Source organism: Copadichromis virginalis, linkage group LG4 (assembly GCF_057382275.1).
Source record: "Copadichromis virginalis isolate Kocher_CV1m ecotype Utaka linkage group LG4, C_Virginalis_male_GT1.1, whole genome shotgun sequence".
Classification (NCBI taxonomy): domain Eukaryota; kingdom Metazoa; phylum Chordata; class Actinopteri; order Cichliformes; family Cichlidae; genus Copadichromis; species Copadichromis virginalis.
Genome location: NC_140621.1, coordinates 6,262,387 through 6,278,851, shown reverse-complemented (window position 1 = coordinate 6,278,851; position 16,465 = coordinate 6,262,387). Strand labels below are relative to the sequence as shown.

The following is a 16,465-nucleotide window of genomic DNA, read 5'->3' as shown; positions in this document are numbered from 1 at the left end:
GGGAAGAAATGTTCCCAAAACGCACTATTTCTCTGTAAATTAAGGTGGAAGAAAAGCAAACTAGCTGCTGTTCTATCTTTTTAATTACTGCTCTTGAAAAACAGTTTACAATTGGAAATAGAACATTTCAGCAAACAAAATCACTCAGTGCAGTTATCAAGAGATCCCTTCATAAAATCTGTTTCATAGATCAATTTAAAAAAATAACAGCTCGTCCAACTTTGCTTCATGCTGCATTTTTTGTTGTATCATCTCAATGTACTTTTTTCACCAACACACCACTCATTATGGAATTTCTTTTTCTGATGAAGGTGGTAAAAAGCTGTATAATATATAAACAAGGTGGAATTAAAACTGGTTTTGTCATATGAAACGGGACATGTGGCAGTAATGTGACACTGGAAAAAAAACATTTCACATACTTCCATATCTGCAGTTGAGTTTTTGATGTCATCTGAGTTATCTTTGAAAGCATGCACATACACTGGGAAGAGATATGGGAGTCTGTATTTTTTTTATAATGATGTTATCCCTTCATATAGCCTGTAAGAATTATTATTACTCGCTCGTTGCAAAATAATTTATTTGATATCTTTTTGTATTTCATTGACAGGTGAGGCAGTTGTTGTGATTGCAGGCATGTGTTTATAACGTTGACAATTACTGGAGTGAAATTACCCACAATAATATAAATTGAGATGCAGATATGGAAGGAAATAAAGACTTTTTCAAATATGGCTTTTCAGCCCTGATATTTTCTCAACTTCTGAGAGAATATCACGGCTGTACATAATAAAAGTCCATCAGTGTTTTGGATGCTGTTCCACAAGACAGCTGATTGAAAATGCCACACACAAATGTTCCAAAAGAACAGATGAAAACAGATTTAGTTTCACTGAGACGTTCAGTTGTCTCTCTGACTTGTAAACAAAATCATGTCTTTTCCTTGTAACTGTGTATTGATGCTTAAGAACACAGTTAGCTGCATTAATGATACACACGCAGTTTAAAACTTTGCACCATAATACTTAATTTTAATATAAATGTATCATAATGAACACAATTAAAACACAATGATGAAAACAAGCTTGAGAAGAATAACAAGACTTCCAGTTTTGGCATAAAGCAAATATACGAGTTCTTCGTGATTTTTAGCTGATGAAACTCACCAACCAACCCACTGCTGCTCCAGCACCAGCCACAGCGGGACCAGCAGTAGCTGACAGACCAGCTGCACCTGCAGCACCATTAGACAAAGAAACTGATAAATACTTGTGCTTTGTGCCTAATGACTAAATATCACTTCAGTCCTGCTGATATCACAGTGTACTCTATCATTATCATCAAGTCATAGCATGCACTGCTGTAAAGATTACAGCCAAATTTATCTATCCATGAACTGTATCATTATCATCATCATTATTCACAGTTATTGTTGTAATGATATCATTGATGATGTCATAGTTATGTTTATCATAATGACCATAATTATCATAATGATACAGCATAGTGTCATTATCTAATCTAAAATTATGATATTTTCATGAACTTTTTATTTTTGGATGTTGTTGCAAGTTAAAATCCTAATGAAACATCAAATTATTAATTTACCTGCTGACTGCAAAACAGCTACCACACTTCCGGCTGCCACTCCTCCTCCATTAGCAGCTGCAGCAAATGACATCATGCCTGCAGCTATTCCAGCTGAGGTGAAACCAGCAGCTCCCAGAAGAGCAGGGGCAGCGACTACAGCACCTACTGCAGGAAGACAAGACATGGATCAGACCTGGATCGGCCTTCGATTCAAATGAGGTAAAGTTAAATAAACTGCTTACCTCAGGGGTGTCCAACTCCAGGTCTCAAGGGATGGTGTCATGTAGGTTTTAGGTATCACCCTGGGTCAACACACCGGAATCACATGATTAGTTCATTACCAGGCCTCTGGAGAACTTCAAGACATGTTGAGGAGGTAATTTAGCCATTTAAATCAGCGGTGTTGGATCAAGGACACATCTAAAACCTGCAGGACACCGCCCCTCGAGGCGTGGAGTTGGACACCCCTGGCTTATCTGCTCCTGCAGCAGAGCACACAGCTGTCACTACAACCCAACATAAGAACACACATTACCATCTAACTGGGACCTAGTTCAGCTGTTTTTTATAAAAGACAATCTCTATGCACAGGAACTCAAATGACTCACTGGGGTCCATGTCTTTATCTGCCCTGCGTCTGCCCTGAAATTGGTCGATTTTTATAGCAAGATAAGCCTCAGTTTTGTTACTGAGGAAAGTTTCCTTTCCTCAGTAACAAAACTTTATGTTCAGAGCTGAACAACAGAGGGCGACAGAGAGCAACACAAACTGTAGAGTGGTTTTAACTGGAACGTTTTTTCTGGCACAAAAATGCTCAGCTGTCATTAATGAAATACATGTTTTCAGACATGTTCTGGCAGACCATCAATGTGTTTAACATGTCTGAGATGATGAGATATCACTTTGTTATCAGTCCATAATGATGCAGTGAAAAACAAAAATCATTTGTATCATGTGTGACACTCAAAGTGTGTGATCAATTTGTGTTTTCACTTCAAGCCTTGGTGATCACTTTCAATTTCTGCCAGTTATGACAAGCAAAATATGTCATACTTGGGATCCAATTATGTAAAAGCAATGATATATGTATGTATCTGTTATCTGAAAAAAAAAAAGTAAATATAATAATAAAAAAAAACCAGAACACAACTTCAAAATGCTTTTCATTATTAGGGCTTTATTCAAAGTTGCACAATTTGACCGTGTTCATGTGTTTTGTAATAAAACACCACAGCGCTACCAGCTCTCAGCCAAGCTTGACGCTGATATGATTGCAACTGTTTCCAGTTGGCAGCAGTAGATATATCATTTATTATTTCTTTTTTAAATTCTAATTTCAATAATTAGCGTACACTCGCAGCTGTACTCACATAGACTCATTATTCCACTCAGGGAGAGGAGCCTAAGACTGGACTGTGTCTTTTATACAAGTAGGAGGGTCACCAGTTATTTGATGGAAAACAAAACTCCTGAAGTGGGTGTCATGTGAAATAAATAAACTTTGTAAAGTAAATAAACTTTCTTTAGTAATGATGGAACAAGTGAGTGATTTTGAGGTTGCATCTCACGGGTAAGGCAAAGAAACAGAAACCTAAAGCCAAGGAAGTAAGAATAAACACAAGCAGAATGACAATAATCCACGAATATTAACCAATAAACACCAAACCCTGGGTCCGTGATGCAATACCATGACAGATTTATAACAAGTCCCCGAACAAATACAGATAAAGCATAAGAAGCACATTACCAACAAGTGGAAAGTGCAATAATATGATCCATTATGTCTGAGTGAGAGGTCAAACAAGAAAAAAATATCTGAATGGCAATTTCATGTTTTTGTTTACTGTGTACTGTGATGGATTAAAAGAGCAGTGTGTGACTGGTTCACAATGTGGCACAATGGCTGTGGCTTAAAGGTCAAAGTTATGTTACATCAAGTGTAGCACAGATTCATATAAATTTTACCTGATGATTCTGAGATTCCTTCTCTTCCACCTTCATACCCGCTGTATAGTGTCTAATAATAGGACAGCATTAACAGTGCACAGTCAATGTCTTAAAAACCCCAAAACACACTGCATCAAAAATTGGTTCACGCCAAGGATCGGGTCCCCCGACACAAACAGAGTAACATAGTATACGCTGTTAAGTGCCAGGAGGATTGCCAGGATTTATACATCGGGGAAACCAAACAACCTCTGGCGAAGCGGATGGCACAACACAGAAGAGTGTTGTGGAAGTTTTCCATTAAATAAAGCTGGGGAAGGCTGGGGAAACCTGCAGTCAGCTGAGACTGAAGAAGTCACTTGGATGAGTGACGAAACATTTCTCTCTGAAAACGCTACGTCCAGATGAACAGAATCAACTTTTGGAGATGTGTCTAGAAACAAGCAAATTTGCTGAACAAAATGTACAAGTGAGTCATGGTTGAAGGAAAAAAAAGTTTCTACAACTGCCTGTGAGGGGTGCAACAGGCCAACCACCAAAGAGTCAATTCTGCAAAAGTACATTAACACAAAAGACTTAAAACAAAATATCAATAAATAAATTATCAATCTCTGTGTTTTACAAACCTCATCAGCCAGTGTATTTCTGCTAATATCTGGGCTGGCTTGTTGCCTGCTGGTGCTTTTTTCTAGCCTGTACCCTCTTTCTTGCCTTTACAGAGTGATCACGGAGATTCTTCCACAGTCTGTAACACACTGATTTTTTCTTTCCCAGTGTCGCTGAAATCTCTCCGTGAATTCATTGACATTTGGGAGTCCTTGTGCTCTCGCATTTATGTGTCATACAGATGCCTGTACAGACGGACCGTGGTTTTCCCTCGAATACGTCCATAGTGGCAATTGTGCCAAGTTACAAAACTCAAGAGGTGCATGAACAGCCAAGGTAACACCAAAATGGCGGCACATGCCGTTGTGTTCTTAATGTTAACATTACCTTCATTTCTGAAGCAAGTACAGTTTTGACATGGAACTGCTTTTTTTTATTATTTATGCATCTGTATGCTCTGTGAATTTTCATTCGTCAGACATTAACTGACTACCAAGAACTGACCTAAGCAGCGACTCCGGGCCGAGCACATATTTCAAACAGCAGTCTGAGCTCATCCTTTAAGCAGTGATGAGGCCCTGTAACCCGAAACAAGACAGACTCTAACATTTCCACACTGTATGTATGTGAGCGCTGTTTGTGAACACAACAAAGAGCATGTGTCATATGTATTTGTGGCTTTTTAGGACTGTAATGCCTTCATGTGATTGGCTCAAACAGTGAACAAGAATGAATGTGATTGGTTGAAAACAGCTGGTTCATTGTGGTATTTACCACATCCTCTTGGAACAGTTTGCTGATGCAAAACACCAGAAGCTTATCTTGATGTCTGTTATTGCTGTGAAAAGTTTAATGCACCTCAAAGTGTCAGCAAATAAATATTGTTTGCATTCAGCTGACTGGCTTTACTTGAAGCATTATGGTTTGGATGAACTGGACTGCACTGGGGATTCATGGTGAAGCCACCAAATCTGGACTAAAGAAAAAAGTTCACAAGGAACAACAACGCATATGAAATAACCTAAGTCAGCTGTGAGTCATCAGCACTGCTGCATGAATAAAGAAGTGTGTCAGTTAGGTAGAGGATGCCAGGATCAGAAACAGAAAGAGAGACTCCAGATAGCTGCTGTGTCTGCATCTCTAAATGACTAAGATATGATTACACCACCCAGCTCAACCAGGTTATTATTCACAAGTTTGTCAAAACATCCAAATTAAGATTGCCCAGGGTTTTAAATGTGTGAGAATGTGGAATAACATCCAGGTGAAATTACATATTCTGTAGGAAATTTATTAGAAAAGGTGTTTACTCGCTATCTATAGTTTTACATAAATAACAAAATGAAATTTATAGTTTGCTTTTGAAAAGTGTTTGAGTATCAAGGGACAGTGTATAATACTTTGCATGTATACATGTATATATTTACAGTATGTTTTTTATATGGACAAAGTCATAATACTGGAAAATATAAAATATGATGTATGCATCTAAAATTAATTGCAATATCAGTTCAAAATAGAGGCGTCCCAGACCCAAGTCCACCATCAAGAATAACATACAGTGCAAAGCATTAAAATATAAATCATCAAAAATCTAAAAGTTATCAGGGAAGGTTGTTTCAAAGAACATTTGCACTCTTTTAAACACATATCCTGGAATTATTACTAATAATTAATGTGAAGACCCACACTGATGCTTTAGTGACATCATAGAAAACAGTTTGCAAACAGTTTGTTGAAGTTGAGCTTTTCACTGTTGACTATCATATCTAAAAGGCTTCTTACAACAAACTTAGGTTAGCCAGCTAATATTTTTACAGTACATAGACAATATTTGACTAGTTTAAATTCAGATCTGGTTTTAATGTTGGAGAAAATGTACAGTATCTCACAAAAGTCAGTACGCCCTGCACATTATTGAAAAAATGTTGTATCTTTTCATGGGACAACACTGAAGATATGACACCTTGATAGAATGTAATGTAGTCAGTGTACAGCTTGTATAACATTGTAAATTTGCTGTCAGCTCAAAATAGCTCAACATACAGCCATTAACGTCTAAACTGCTGGCAACAAAAGTGAGTACACCTGTAGGTGAAAATGTCCAAGCTGTGCCCAAGGTGTCAATATTTTGCGTGGCAACGATTATTTTTTTGTTCTGAGTGAAATCTGTCCTGTTAAACTGCCGTATGGTCTTTTTCCAATGTGCTGCAGCTCAGTTTCAGGGTGTTGGCACCCTTCTTATAGCTTAGGCCATCTTTATGTAGAGCAATAATTCTATTTTTCAAATCCTTTGCCATGTTAGACTTCCAGTGAACAGTATGAGAGTGTGTGAGAGCAATAACACCAAATTCAACACAACTGTTCCCCATTTGCACCTGAGACCTTGTAACACTAATGAGTCACATGACACCAGGGAGGGAAAATGGCTAATTGGGCACAATTTGGACATTTTCACTTAGAGGTGTACTCACTTTTGTTGCCAGCAGTTTAGGCAATAATGGCTGTAAGTTATTTAGAGGGGACAGCAAATTTAAAGTTATACAAGCTGTACACTGTGTCATATCTTCAATGTTGTCCCATGAAAAGACATAACAAAATATTTGCAAAAATGTGAGGGGTTTACTTACTTTTGTGAGATACTGGATATTAAAAATAATGCATGCATCCACCCATGCTTGGCATCACCCATTGGTTATTGAAATCCCACCGTGAAGCCTCAAGATGAGCAATTTTGCCATCATTCTCTTGGTGTTTTCAAACTGGTGTTTTCATGAGCAAGGGGAAGATCTGACTGAGATTAGAACTCAGGGGACACAGCTCAATCAGTTGCAAGCAAGTTGCCTAAAGTGCATCATCATTTACAAAGTTAACATCATGTTGTGTTCAATATGACTGGAAGGTGACACGACAGTTTTTACCCTTTTTCCATGCACTTCCAAAGAAGTGCATGGAAAAGAAGTAGGTGAAGCTAGAGCGGGTCATCTACTAATCAGAAGGTTGCTTTGATCCTTGGCTCCCACAGTCTGCATGCTAAATATATATACTGACCTCAAGTTGCTTTCTGATGCATCCACTGGAGTGTGAATGTGTGTGAATGTTAGATAGAAAACTCTTAAGCATCAAAAGTGCTTGTATGAATGGAGGAAAGAGGTAAGTTGCCTAAAGCGCTTTGAGTGCTCAGAGGATAAAAGAGCTTTATAAGAACAAGTCCATTTACCATTTCATACAAAAGGACGAGAGCTCATTACGAATGATAATGAGCTGGTTATGGTAAAGATACATTCTCATAGTTGTTTTCTTCATCACTAGTTTCCTCTTCATCACTAGTTTCCTCTTCTTCCTTATTACACACACTTGCTGAAGGCGGGGACACATTCTCATAGTTGTTTTCTTCATCACTAGTTTCCTCTTCTTCCTTATTGTCCACACTTGCTGAAGGCGGGGACACATTCTCATAGTTGTTTTCTTCATCACTAGTTTCCTCTTCATCACTAGTTTCCTCTTCTTCCTTATTATCCACACTTGCTGAAGGCGGGGATACATTCTCATAGTTGTTTTCTTCATCACTAGTTTCCTCTTCATCACTAGTTTCCTCTTCTTCTTTATTATCCACACTTGCTGAAGGCGGGGATACATTCTCATAGTTGTTTTCTTCATCACTAGTTTCCTCTTCATCACTAGTTTCTTCCTCATCTTGTCTGTGACAGTCTACACTCACACAGGCCTCCTTGGACTTTTTGTCATTTGGGCCTGCTTCCTCATAATCGTGATCATCATCACTCACTAGGTCCTCATAATCATCATCATCTTCATCCAGCCCAGGAGCTCCTCCTGTGATTTTTTCATTAGTGTCCAATAGATCAACATTCACAGAGTCCTCAACATCCTCATCATCATCTTCATCTCCATACTTGTAAGCATTCCCGACTCGGACAGCCACTGAAACACAAGTAAGGGGAAAGAATGTGAATATATAGTCTGATGAATATCAGATGAATAATTGTTTAAAATTTGCGAGCACACACTTTGACTGTGGATGAGAGCTACAGGCTTCTTGGCTCGTCGTTGTCTTCTCCTGCACGCCAGCCCTACCACTAACAGCAACAGCAGGAGCAGCAACAGGAGTCCAACAGATACTGAGGACAGCAGCGGCATCAAATTGACTAAGGAGAGAGAATTTGATCAGTTTGACCATCAAAACACTTCTTCACATAATGAACTACTTTTCATTAATGTTTTAATTTAGAACATGTAACTTATTTCAAGTCTGTTTCGAGAATATGGCTACAGGTCACTGAAAGGGCACTCCGCTCATCCTGTCAACACTTCTCATCTCAACTATGTCTAAAAGTTAGACACGACCACCCATTGGTTTGTTAAGTCCTGTTGTCAAGCCTTCTTAATCTCACCATTTTTGCCATTATGAAACCAAGTGTCAGTCAATGGGTGGATCTGAGAAAATGAGGGACAATGCTTGCTCATGAAACGTTTCACCTACAGGGTAGGTCTGCCCTACAGCATAGCCAGCTTTAACCTCCAGTTTGACAATACTGCAGAACATAATGTCAATATTACAGAGTAAGAGTAACATTCATCAAAATGATCATTGCTTTAATGTCTTATATTAAGTCTGACTTTCTTTTTATTTGATCTTCATGATTTGTGACTAACTTTCACATAGAATGCAGGATAATGGTGTAACACATAGTGGACAGTACCTCATCCAAAAGACCGGGTCTGTTCTGACTGAGTGACTGTAAGAGGTTTGGGTATACTTAACAGATTTTCTGAGAACATTACTGTAAAACAATCTGTAATAAGAACTGGTTTGCTAAGATCTTTTTTTATTTTGTGTCATCAAAAACAAATGGGGTCTTTTGAGGATGGCTGTAGCTCAGGTAGAGATGGGTATTGTTTAGGTTTTATCCGATACCGGTGCCAAACCGGTACTTTTGAAACGGTTCCGGTGCTTAAAGAATGGAGAACACAAACTTTGTCCAAAAACCTCTCATGTTCAGCTGTTTTTTTTGTAAAAAGACAACAATGTTAGCCTTTTCTGCAGCTATGGGGCATATATGGCATCACTCTTGGCTGGAAGCAGTGCTTAAACAATGGAAAAAAAACACAAACTTTGTCCAAAAACCTCTCGTTTAGCTGTTTTCCACTTTTTCTTTGGTCATTTTAGCCTTTTTGGCCAGGGTGAAGGGAGTATCTGCCATCAAACAGGAAGACAGCCGCATGTAACTACGACGGTGTTTGCTAGTTCACCTTACATGCATTAATGTAATAACGTGGTTAGCCTACTCAATGTAAATTACACACGAACAACATTAAGCTACTCACGCAGAGAAGAATGGCTGCTGCTGCATCATCATCCTCATCATTTCTGCTACACTGGCAGGGCTACGGCTACACCCTCAGTAGATGTGCTCGGTGTGAGGTCTCGCAGCAAGCTATCAAATACGGCGCATTTCTCGGCTTTAAAAAAAACCTGCTATGCGTCGCCAGGTGTTTCATCGGATTTGAGGAGTTGCCTCCTTTGCACAGTATCACCTTAAAGCACTTGTTGCAGGCTGCTGAGTTTGCATATTTTGCTGTGAAGTACAGCCAGACTTTTGACCGCTTCACCTTGGGCATTTTTAATCTGTAGCTCTGCTCTAAAAGAACGTACGTACCTGGACCCGCCTACTATCCTCGGAAACGTAAAATGATTGGCTAAAATCTAAAGTGTATCACAACTCAGGAAAAAAAAAGCACCGAAATGTGCGCTGCTTTTCGGTCTGGTTACTACCGTTTATGTCAGAACCGGTGCCATCATGGCACCGGATACCGGTACCCATCCCTAAGCTCAGGGGGTAGAGCAGGTCATCTACTGATTGGAAAGGGGGTGGTTCAATCCCTTGCTTCCCCAGTCTGCATGCCAAATATCCTTGGGCAAGTTATTAACCACCTGATGCATCCATCAGAGCAGCGGTCCCCAACCTTTTTTGCGCCACGGACCGGTTTATGCCCAACAATATTTTCACGGACCAGCCTTTAAGGTGTCGCGGATAAATACAACAAAATAAAACTAGTACCGGTACCGAAAAAAATAACATTTATTCATAACACACGTGAAAAGACCCAGGAAAACCGAGTAAACGATAAAAACGATAACAAAATAAGGCTGAAAACCGATAAAAACCCTGAAAACCATACATTTCCCACCTGAGCCTCAACTCTCGCGGCCCGGTACCAAACGACTCACGGACCGGTACCGGTCCGAGGTCCGGGGGTTGGGGACCACTGCATCAGAGTATGAATGTTAGTTAGAAGGCACTGACAAGTATAGAAAACAGTGCTTGGTTAAATGTGGCGTGTTGTACAAAGACATTTGAGTAGAGACGAGTAGAAAACTGTTATATAAGAATCAGTCTATTTACCATTTTATTTTTATACTCTACCATTTTCCTCCTTTATGACTTCTCTTTGTGGTCTTAAATGTATACATTTATAACAAGACTGGGAAACATAAGCTAATGCAATGGTCACAGTTTGCATGGTACATACAGCTACAGCTACCACAGTCAGTCTGATATTTTTATGTTATTTTTTGCTTTTATACAAAAATCCATGAATTCAACACTGTACTTACATTTAATGATGACACTAATCGGTGCCAATACAGCAGATCTGAATGTCCGTGTGGACACTGTGACCTCGTACACACAGCTGTAGTTGCCCTGCCGTTCATACTCAGCTACAGGGAAACTAAAGGAGGCTGAGTTGTTGACTGCTGGCTCTGTGAGGTTGGAGCCAGAGAAGCTCAGAATAAAATGTCCACTGGAAAATGTGGAGTTAATGGAACAGGTGAGGACAAAGCTGTAACCCCTGGTGATTTCGGCACCTTCAGGACCCCAGACAAGTCCTGCATTAGGAGACGTCAAGGAGATGCTGGGCCTCTGCAGTCTCACTGTGTGAAAGAAAGACTTACCATTAATAAGGGCAGCAGAAACAAGTCCAATGGTAGCATTTCATGCAAGTTAGCTTATTATTTATGAATCATCATTAACCAATCAACATTAGCCATGTATTTTGTGATCTACCGAATGTTAACAGCTGTTTAATGTTCTACAGCGGCGGTGTCAAACATAAGTCCCAGGGGCCAGAATCGGTCTGCCAAAGACTCCAATTCGTCCCACTGGATATGTGTAGGAGGGCATAGATTTTTGCTGCTGTTCCTACTGATAAAGATCCCTCTCGTGGTCATTCACATTACACTAAGGAATTACGTAATAAATAAACATTGAAATGACAGAAAAGTTCCAGCATTTTTTTTTATATAGTGAGCCAACAGTAATAAAACAAATTTGTATTATTTTTATTTAGTTGATCAGTTTTGATCTTTTTATTTTACCCTTTTATTTATTGCTCTTACCTGTGACATTGAGTGTGACACTGTCACTTAGCGGGGAATTAAAGTCCCGCCTTGAGCCCTTTTTCTGATACTGACACTGGTACGATCCCTCATCATCAAAGTCCACAGAAGAAATACTGAAGGTAGCAGAGTTTGTAGCTGAATTTTGGGTCCTGTTGAATGAATCTGATGTTGTCATCAGAATGAACGTTCCACCCAAAACCTGAGTGGAGATTGAACAAGTGATTGCAATGTTCTGACTCCAGGTCACCTCACCAGCAGGACTGATGGAGATATGGGGTTTGGGGAAGCTTACTGAAATAGCAACACAGAATTAAAGTTTTCATTTTATCACCAGTTTACTGATTAGATTATACAAAATGGAATATACCATAAAACTTGGGAAATTGGATTTATCCTTACCAGTAACAAAGAGTCCTACAGAGTTACTAAAGGGGGAGGAGAACTTTGAACCCTGAATGCTTTCCTCGTACTGGCAGTAGTACTGTCCTTCATGACTGAAGTTCACTTTGTTGATACTGAAGATAGTAGAGTTGGAATTTGAGGTTTTAGTCTCCATGAATGAGTCAGACGTCTTCTTGAGGATGAAAGTTCCATCTGATGCCTGAGTTGGGACTAAACAAGAGATGCTGGCACTCTGACCCCAGGTGACCTCACTGTTATTTATGGAGATCCTTGGCTTGGGGGGGACCCCTGAAACAATAATTTGGCATGTGGTAAATGTACACCGTATTCTCCTTTTAACTTAAGCATCTCTGGTGTAGTGCCAGCATTGTGACAGTAAAATGGCACTAGCACTGGTTTTCCTGGTCAGTATTTCAACATTTAAGAGACATTTTTGGTTTGTTGGGGTGGTGTTCTACCAATCTATGGTAAATGGCCTGTATTTATATAGCGCTTTACTAGTCCCTAAGGACCCCAAAGCGCTTTACATATCCAGTCATCCACCCATTCACGCATACATTCACACACTGGTGATGGCAGCTACATTGTAACCACAGCCACCCTGGGGCGCACTGACAGAGGCGAGGCTGCCGCTGCCTTTTCATATAATCTATTTATCAAAAGGTCGGTGGTTCAATCCCGGACTGCTCCGGTATGTATGCCAAATATCCTTAGGGAAGATACTAGACCCAAGTTGCCCTCCAGTGCACCCATCAGAGTGTATCTGTGTGAATGTTAGATAGAAAGCATACAAAAAAAGTGCTTGTATGAATGAGAGTGGTGTAAAGCGCTTTGATAATTTTTGTATTATCCATCCATTTTCTAAATGATGGCACCCGTATTTGGTTTGCATTGCTTTGTTGCTCATTTGAATAAGTTGCTGGTCTGAGCTTTGATGGTGACTTTATGAATGAGGAAATGAAGTTTCAGGCAGCTGGTTGATGTGCAGCAGGACAACAGGATACTCTGTTGAAGAAAACCTGCCAATGAGCTGGTTAAGGTTACAATCTGTTTCTCAAATAAGTGACTCGGAGTGAACCAGACTCAAAAGTAACTTTAAAAAACACATAGGCAGCACACAGATGACGAAACAGAGGAAAATCCTGACATGCTCCTACAGAAGCCATGACACCATGAAAGTATGGCCCTGACTAGCATGCAATACTTGAAAATTCACACGTCCTGGATTTTAATTTTTTATTTTTTTACAGGCAGTTGGCCTGTCAGTGTTAACCTTACATTTACCTAAACTGAATAAATAACAAATACAAACAGAGCCAAAAGTCCATTGTGAAGAACACGAGAAAAAAAAAGGCAACTCTGAACCCAGAGATGTGCTTCTGAATTATTTCCCTATGCGTCACTGTCAAGTAGTAATACCACATTACTGCTGTTCAATGCGCCGCGCTGCTAAATGAATCCTTTTCCTGTCAGCATCACCTTGCAAAGCAGCTAATGCTTTGATAATGAGATCAAAGGTATCTGCAGGCAAGCTCAAGATCAAAGATAACGAACAGAAAGTAGAGCAGCTGAAGAATAGTCACACAGTAGCAGGCAGGACGATTTCATCATTTGTTGAGGTGCTCGATGATACCACAGTGATGTTTCCCACAATATGTCGACCTGCTGAACATTTTAAATTTTTAATTCAATCATCAAAAAACTACCTTACAACTTCACACTGTATTTTCCTGTTGCCTACTTCATATTATTTATTGGATATAGAATTGTAAACTGTGTGTCATTTTTAACTTCACTGAGTATATGTTTTAGTTGTACGCTTGATTAATCATGCTGATCTGTCCGTTGTGTGTGAAAATATGGCAGCCATGGTGTTGATGTTGATTTTGGTCATACAGGCTGTAACATTACAGCTGAGAAAGGACAGTCTTGTGAAAAAGAACATTTTCAAAGAACTCTATGAACAATTAGAATAATTAGAAAGTAACTGAAAAAGTCTCGTTCAGGGTTTCAAATTTTGTTTTTAGATTTGATCTTTACTGTCAAAACCTTAAACCGCACCAAGTCTGCAGCTGTGAGAGCAAAATCTAAAACTGTTGGGAACAGGTTATGTTTGAGATTAAAATCAGTTGGAAGTTCAAAGTTCATTTTCACTGATTCTTTTATTTACAGCAGCTGAAGAGACTTGTGTCTCAGAGAAGAAGAAAATCTTATTTTAAAAAAAGATATGCATTTACATTTTTGTTGGGAAATATAATTTACTAGTAAATGTTTTCTCCAATGAACAAAGTGTAGTAAAAACAATATAATATACTAATTACATTATTTATTAACGAAAAATAATAATCACTTCACCACTTTTAACAACTTTTATTATGAACTGATATCACGATAGGATTTAACTGAAAGTTTGCTCACCTGAACATGTGACACCAGCATCCTCATTATGCCCACAGTTATGTGTCCCAAATCCTCTGTTTCGACACTCAGTAAGAGAACTTTCACTTCCTGAACAGGCCACATCATCAAGCCAGATTTGTCCTGTACCTTGACCAAAGTGAGCTGATCCATAGGTATTTACTGCTGCCCCACAGCCCAGCTGTCTGCAGACCACTTTTGCATCATTTAAGTCCCAGTCATCATCACAGACTGTTCCCCAGGAGCCACTGTGATAGATTTCAACTCTTCCAGAGCACCGAGTGGACCCAGACCCAGCTAGTCTGATCTGACCTATCAAGAACGTTATATAAACAACATTTTAATATTTCCCTTAAAGGTTTTCCTTTAAAAAAAGACATAGGAACAGACTGACCTGCAGCAGGTGACGGTGAGGCCAAGAGACAAGAAACTATCGGAGAGGAAACCATGCCATTGCTTATTACATAGAAATGTTCTTGTTGATATGCAGTGATGAATATTTGCATTGAAAATCAAACCCAAAATCCTATTGATACTGTGCCTGTACAAAATTACAAAAAACATTATACATTATAGAAAATCCGTCTTACCGAGGGTAAAAAAATGCTGTCTGCCCCACATGGCGTGTCATTTATGAGATCCAGAGAACACTACAGAGAACTAAAATTGTTCACAGTGCTTGTCCTCCCGAAACACTTCCCCTTTCGTTTTGTCGCGGTTTTTTTTTTCCCATCAACCGACACGGGGCATTAAAACTATGCAGAATTAAAGTCTGAAGTTAACACACTTTGTCCAGCAAAAAAACAATCGCATCTATACTTCTGACTGAATGTTATCATTCTGCTTTCTGCTGCCAGCCGTGAGTACAGATATGATCAATGAAATCAATTTAGTTTCACTGTAAGTTTATCGCCATTCGTTGCCAAAAGTGTCAATCAAAGCGCGTATCTCCCGTCTCAGGCCCTTCTATCGAGAGATAGTTAGTCTCAAAAGATTGGAAAATGGTTACGATATTACCCACAAGTGTAAACTAAGATTTACATATGCGCGCACACAATGATTTGTGTGTAATTCCGCGTACTCAGAAATGCGTGCAACAGTCCACACATGCAGCTCCACAAATCAAATAGTTCAATCAGTCATCAGTCTCACTTTCAAAGACCTTCACGAGCTTACTCGTCTCTAAAAATTATTTCAGACATTGTTTATGCTCACATCACGGTTTATGTGCTCGCGGAGTTTTGAGAGATTTTTCACACTTTTCATCTTTCCACGGGGCTACAAACACAAGAGGCGCTCCGTCCCTAAATGAAAACTGGACGTTTGAAATTCCTTTGAATCTTTAAATTACGTCCAACAAAACGATTTTTTTACCAGAAATTTCCAAAGGAAAAAAAAAAATATATATATATATTATTACTTCCCCCTCCTCATTGCTTTATTATTGTAGCTCTAGTAATAAATAATAATGTAAGGATTCTGGATCAGCACCATGATGCCCATAGTATATACAGTATTCTGAAGAAGGTCTAAAATGTCCCTGTGTGTGCATGCATGTGTGTGTTTTATTTAGATGGATTTTTAAAAGAAATATTACTCATGATATAACATTGTCCAGACATGCCTGGTAAGGACATGAGGAGGAAACAGTAGGAGCTGTGTGAGGCTACTAAAGGCAGTGCTATAACATTTTTCTCTCATCATTTTATTTTAGATTAAGTGCAAGAGTTGTTAGGTGTGGATAATTAGATTATAGTTTATTGCAATAGCAAGTTGTGCCTTGTTCTCACATAGACAGCAAGTGGAGAGTGATATATGAAATGATGGGATGGAAGGAAGAAGAGAAGCAAAGAGTGATTCACAGGCAGAGCCTAAATTATTTCTCACAGTTTTTTGTGTCCTTATGGTTCCAAGCGCTGTCACCAATCTTTGCATTTTGTTATTATCTCATGACACTTGTTTAATCAGCTACCATCTCTCCTGTGGACTTTTTAATGTCTACAGTCTCAGATCAACACAGCCCTCCCCTTCCCATATTAGATTCTTGATGAATGTGTGTTGTTGTTATTCAGCCTG

The 16,465-nt window shown here is 39.2% G+C and overlaps 1 protein-coding gene across 1 annotated transcript; it reads right to left on the bottom strand.

The window, feature by feature from the left end:
• Nucleotides 1–6,656: 6,656 nt before the first annotated feature.
• Nucleotides 6,657–12,185, bottom strand: LOC146710690 (uncharacterized). The gene is made up of 5 exons (XM_085453289.1): nucleotides 11,969–12,185; nucleotides 11,567–11,860; nucleotides 10,784–11,101; nucleotides 8,175–8,312; nucleotides 6,657–8,088 (listed from the first exon to the last, which is right to left on the bottom strand). Exons 1-5 carry the CDS (start codon nucleotides 12,123–12,125, stop codon nucleotides 7,415–7,417), a joined length of 1,581 nt encoding a protein of 526 aa, XP_085309415.1. The 5' UTR covers nucleotides 12,126–12,185; the 3' UTR covers nucleotides 6,657–7,414.
• Nucleotides 12,186–16,465: the final 4,280 nt, after the last annotated feature.